Genomic DNA, 5,551 nt, shown 5'->3' on the forward strand with positions numbered 1-5,551 from the left:
AGTTTAGGGAAACTAAGTCATTTATATTTATAGTTAGGATATTTTATGCTTTATACATCACCTTCAAAACAAAAAATTAGCTTAATTTTTATGTTAAACTGTCAGCATTTTTAAATTTTCATTACATATTTGTCCTCAAGAAAAACTTATTATGTAGACCGTGCAAGTTATTATGTAGACCGAGCTTTCTTCTAACCTATATTGCTTCAAAAGTTATCTTATTTCTGGAATAAAATCTAGAATAAAACACATATATAAAGGAATAAAAGTCTGGCAGTGTTCTACAAATTACATAAATATATTGCTGCTGAAGTATCATCAGTCAGGACAGTGATTTAATTATGCCAGTATTAGAAAGACATTTGCATTGAATAATGCATTTTATACTCAGGACCACTTTATTCTCCATATTCATACATGCACCAGGAAATTTACTTATTTGATACGATGAGTTACAATAGTCAAAAAAGACGGTTCAAATAATACCACTCACATAAATTTTCTCATGTTTCTAAAAGGTTTTCTTAATCTATACTCGTAACATTTTTTTTATTCCAACTCATGCTAACCCATTTATTACAGAGTCGAGCTGCTCCAAATGCCTCTTGACTACAAGCCTCAAAGAAACTAGTCCCTGCACCTTTTCTCTGGATTGCCTCTTGGTCTATAGATGAAAGGAAATCATTTGTGCCAAATGAAACCTCCAAAGTGTCTTTTTAGAGAATATGTTTTGTTTTTGCCTTCTTGTAACATGTCACATTCTGGAGATGGTTGGGTTGTCAATAGAGTTTTAATCAATTAAAAACAGTGCATTTTTCATACTGAATTTTATTCTAACCTTCTCTTTGATTTGCTATAAAATTTATTGGTAAGTGAGGTCAATAATTGGCCCAGATCAGTTCATTTTAAGGCTCAGTGATCATTATTATTATGGAAGTTTACTGTACTTGTTTTGGGATAATACTCTTTCTCTTGCTGTGACAAATCAAATGTCATATCCTGTATGGTCTCATAAGAGTCATGAGTGAAATCAGGTGAGAGTAAAACATATTCATATATAATAAAACAACAAAAAATTAAGCACAGGGAAGAAGTTATATGTGAAATATTGGAAATGGTGAATTAGTTCATTCGGTGTAAGTATGAATAATGCTTTTTGAAACTGTCTCCAACGTTTCCGGTTAGAAGTAATTGACGATGTCATGGCAGAACAACCAGACATCAGGGAGTGACTTCATCCTCTTGGACCTGTTTCGTGACAGCCAGGCTCCCTGGGTCCTCTTCTCCCTCACTGTGTTGGCTCTCCTTGTGGCTCTGCTTGGCAACACTGCAATAATCATCCTCATTCAGGCTGACTCACGCCTACACAACCCCATGTACTTTCTACTCAGCCAGTTATCCCTCATGGATCTCTTTTATATCTCTACATTTGTCCCCAAAATGGCCCTTGCCTTTCTGTCTGGGAACCACCACATCTCCTTCATTGGCTGTGGCACTCAACTTTTCCTCTTCATGACGCTGGTGGCTGCAGAGTGCCTCCTGCTGGCAGCAATGGCTTATGACCGCTATGTAGCCATCTGTCACCCCCTGCGCTATCCCATTTTGATGAGATCATCAGTCTGTGTGCTCATGGTTGCTGGGTCCTGGCTGGGTGCTCTGATCAATGCCTTGATTCACGTCACCTATACAATGACCCTTCCTTACTGCACCTCCAGGGAAATCCATAATTTCTTTTGTGAGATTCCAGCTTTGTTGAAATTGGTCTGTGAGGATACTTCCCAATATGAAAAAGGTCTTTTCGTTAGTGGTGTTATTTTTCTCCTCCCTCCCATCTCGGCCATCATGGCATCGTATGGAAGAATACTATACACTGTATTAAGGATAGGCTCAAGCCTGGGCCTCAGGAAAACCTTGGCCACGTGCTCTTCTCATATGACTGCTGTGTCTCTATTCTATGGAGCTGCAATCAGCAAGTACCTGCTGCCAAAGTTCTACCATTCACCTTCGCAGGATGTGGTAGTGTCTGTCTTCTACACCCTTCTCACGCCTATGCTCAACCCTCTCATCTACAGTCTTCGAAACAAGGACGTTGCTAGAGCCCTCAGAAAAATGCTCAAAAACTAAGTACTAAGAAGGAGTTCCCTATTAATCAATATTTTGAATGAAAACATTTACATTTAAACTGGATTTAGATATAGATAGACAGTCCTATAGATGCATTTTATGGATATATGATTTAGTAATCAGGTATTTTGAGAAATAGTGGGTATGCACACACACACACACACACATACACACACACACACCTCACTCATTCACTCACTCACTCATGACATTGATTTGATGCTGACTCAGAGTGACCATATAGGGCAGGTTAGAGTTTGCACTTTTGCGGTTCTGAGACTGTAATTGTTACTGGAGTAGAAAAACACCTTTCTCCCTCTGAGAGGCTGGTGGTTTCAAACTGCCCACCTTGCATGTCACAGTCCAATTCATAGCCATGAGGCCTCTTTGTATAAACACATACATATGGAGAAACACTGCCCTCAAATATATTCTGTCTCATAGCAGCCACTATTCAAGGACAGACTAGAAATGCCTCTTTCAGTTCTGAAGCTGTAAATCTCTAAGCAAGCAGAAGCATCCTCCTTTTCCCCTGGAGGTTTAACGGCTGACTTTCAGGTTAGCAGCCAAACACATAAGCCATGCTATATGCCTCCTGGGTGTGAAAAAAGATCAGGCTGTCCACTTCAGAGGGATTTGCCCCTGGAAGCCGTCAGTTTCCTCATATGCTTATGAAAGATGGGCATTGAAAAAAAACAAGAAGAATGGGTGCATTTGAATTAAGGTACTGGCAAAGAATTTTGGAAGTACCATGGACTGCCAAAATAACAAAGTGACCTGTCTTGAAAGAAGTACAACTAGAATCTTCTTTAGAGGAAACGATGGTGAGGCTTCACTTCATTCACATCCTTGGACATGTTGTCAGGAGAGACTAGTCCATGGAAAAGGACTTCAATCTTGGTAAATTAGAGGGACAGTGAAGAAGAGGATCTTCGACAAGATGGATTGACAAATGCTTACAGCAATGGACGCAAGCCTAAGAACAACTGTGAGGATGGCACAGGACCAGACAGCATTTCCTTCTGTGTGCACAGGGTCACTGAGAGTCAGAAGCAACTGGATGGCACCTAACAGCAATAACATACTGTTTCCCATTTATCATTGCATATTTATACTAAGCATCATATAAATGAGTCTCATTTAGTTATGAAATATGTCTAATACATTTTTATTCCTATGCAGTTGTCACAATAGTTCTATGTTTAAAAATACAGAGATCTCCAATATAGACCAATAGTTTTCTTAATTATTCATTTACACTAAGTATTTAGGTATATTCAAAATATGTAATGATAAATCATAGAATAATGAATATTTCTTAGCATACGACTAAGAAAAATTTTCCTGATGTGACCTTGTCTAAACCACCTAAAATGTAATTATTGAATCAGTGTATCAAAAATGTAATGTTTAACATATATTTTGACTAAATTTATTTTGTGTTTAATGTAAATTTAAAATTATGTTTTTCATATTTTGTGAAAAAGAAATTAAAAATTTCAAATAAAGTTGACTATCTTGATGATTGTAACTCAATTTACATTACTAAAAAGAATATCAGATTTAGTGATAATATATAGTTTGCATTGAATTAACACAGACTTTTAATATGCACTTTACTGTGATTAAGTTAGAATTGCTATTACATTTTTGCTAAATGTTTACTTTTGGAAAACTACCATATGCCAGAATTTACCCTTTTACCCTTCATATGTCTATATATATGAAAAGTTTAATTTTAATTTAGAGCAATTTTATATCTTGCTGTTACTGTGTCTCTTAAAATACATTTTATAATTAAGCAAAATTGCTTACATATGGCTCTTCAATGAATCTCTGTACATCTCACCAAATGGTTGAGTAGAACCATGCAAATGGAGTACATGGAGTACTTGGAACACTAATAGGGGGTGTTGGTGAATTTTGCCAATTCCTTGCTGTATGAGATCCATCTCAGAAACAGGAGGAGAGAGAATTTGGGGTCCTCAAGAAAGAATAGCCCCCAGGGGAGCACATGCAAAAGATCCCATTCGGAAATGGTAGAAGCAGTAGAGGCACCATAGCCCTTAGGAATGCAAACCAGAGCAGCGCACAGTCAACAAGCTTCCTGACCCCACAAAACAAGGCAAAGATCTAGGGACTGAGAAATGCCATAACTGTCAACCCAAGACTGTTTCCTTAATATCATGGCTTATAGGAGCCTATTAACTTCCCTAATAATGCCTCATAATTGTGGGTATTGTCTGTGAGTTCGCTATGAACATTGCAGTGAATTAGCAAATCTTAGGCTTTTAGAGGAATGCTTGTGATTTAAAAAAAATACAAATAAACAGATAAAACTCCCCAAACTCACTGCCATTGAGTGAATTACAACTCATAGCAGACCCACAAGGGTTAAAAAAAAATTACCCCAAGATTGTAAATCTTTACAGAATCAGATAGTCTCTTCTTTCATGTACAAAGTAGCTGCTGGTTTCAAACTGTTGACCTTGTGCTAGCAGCCCAATGTATAAACTACTACACCAACAGGGCTCCTTTTGATTGGTGTTAGAATAGGGTAAAAGAAGCATGGAGGGTAGTAGGAAGTCTGATCTCTGCCTTGTGGCCATTGGTTGCAATGGAGTTGGAGGCTCCTTCTCCTTTGTGTAGCCAAAGAAGGGCAGATGTTACCCCATGCCATTTTCATCATACTCATTACCAATCATAATTTTTATCACCAAACATTAATATTATAATGTCATTTCTCCTGAATTGCATTGATTGGACTAGGATTTTTCCCCATACTGAGTCCAAATTTCTGTTTCTTCTATATCACACCTCTGCAAATATAGTTTACAGATTGTAGTAGTAGGCTTTATTTAGCACTTGAACTTAAAGTATATTGCCAGAGCAAATATAATTACTCTTTGATAAATTGTTCATGTAAAAACTATTAGCTGATCAAACACTTGTTACACTTGTTTAAAATCTCTGTGCAGGTAATGATGCCACTGTTTAGAGTCTCCAAAGAGTAAAATAAAAATGAGATGCATCAGTGAACATTTAAAATTAGATTTTATCTAATAAAAACATAAATGATTATACCCCGCTACCATTCTTTGCCTATATCATGTTAGTATTTAAAATGCTCATTATTTTTTCTATGAGAATAATAAATTTGCAAATGAGAACAATTTTGCTGAGAAAAGGTGTCCATGCAGCGCCTAAAAGAAGCTAAATATATGCTCAATATTACAGAAGCCACTATATAAGGTGATCGCTTCTTGTTTTCCATAGGAATTTTATTGTATATCAGTTGAAACAAAATAACAAAATATCATGGTTTGCTATAATACTCCCAATGGCTATTTTTTAAAACTGGAAAGATAAATTTATTTATATCTATTTAGCCAATATTTTAAATATAATATAAAGTCATTTAGCAGAA

At 36.5% G+C, this 5,551-nt stretch overlaps 1 protein-coding gene across 1 annotated transcript; it reads left to right on the forward strand.

Annotated features, from left to right (window-relative positions):
- Positions 1-1,197: 1,197 nt before the first annotated feature.
- Positions 1,198-2,124, forward strand: LOC142440402 (olfactory receptor 2T27-like). Its single transcript, XM_075542852.1, has one exon. It carries the CDS (start codon positions 1,198-1,200, stop codon positions 2,122-2,124), a length of 927 nt encoding a protein of 308 aa, XP_075398967.1.
- The last annotated feature ends 3,427 nt before the right edge of the window (positions 2,125-5,551 follow it).

This window comes from Tenrec ecaudatus, chromosome 2 (assembly GCF_050624435.1).
Source record: "Tenrec ecaudatus isolate mTenEca1 chromosome 2, mTenEca1.hap1, whole genome shotgun sequence".
Taxonomy (NCBI): Eukaryota; Metazoa; Chordata; class Mammalia; order Afrosoricida; family Tenrecidae; genus Tenrec; species Tenrec ecaudatus.

What these genes read in the sequence shown, in the direction of transcription:
- LOC142440402 (XM_075542852.1), top strand. Translation starts at nt 1,198, where the DNA reads ATGTCATGGCAGAACAACCAGACATCAGGGAGTGACTTCATCCTCTTG.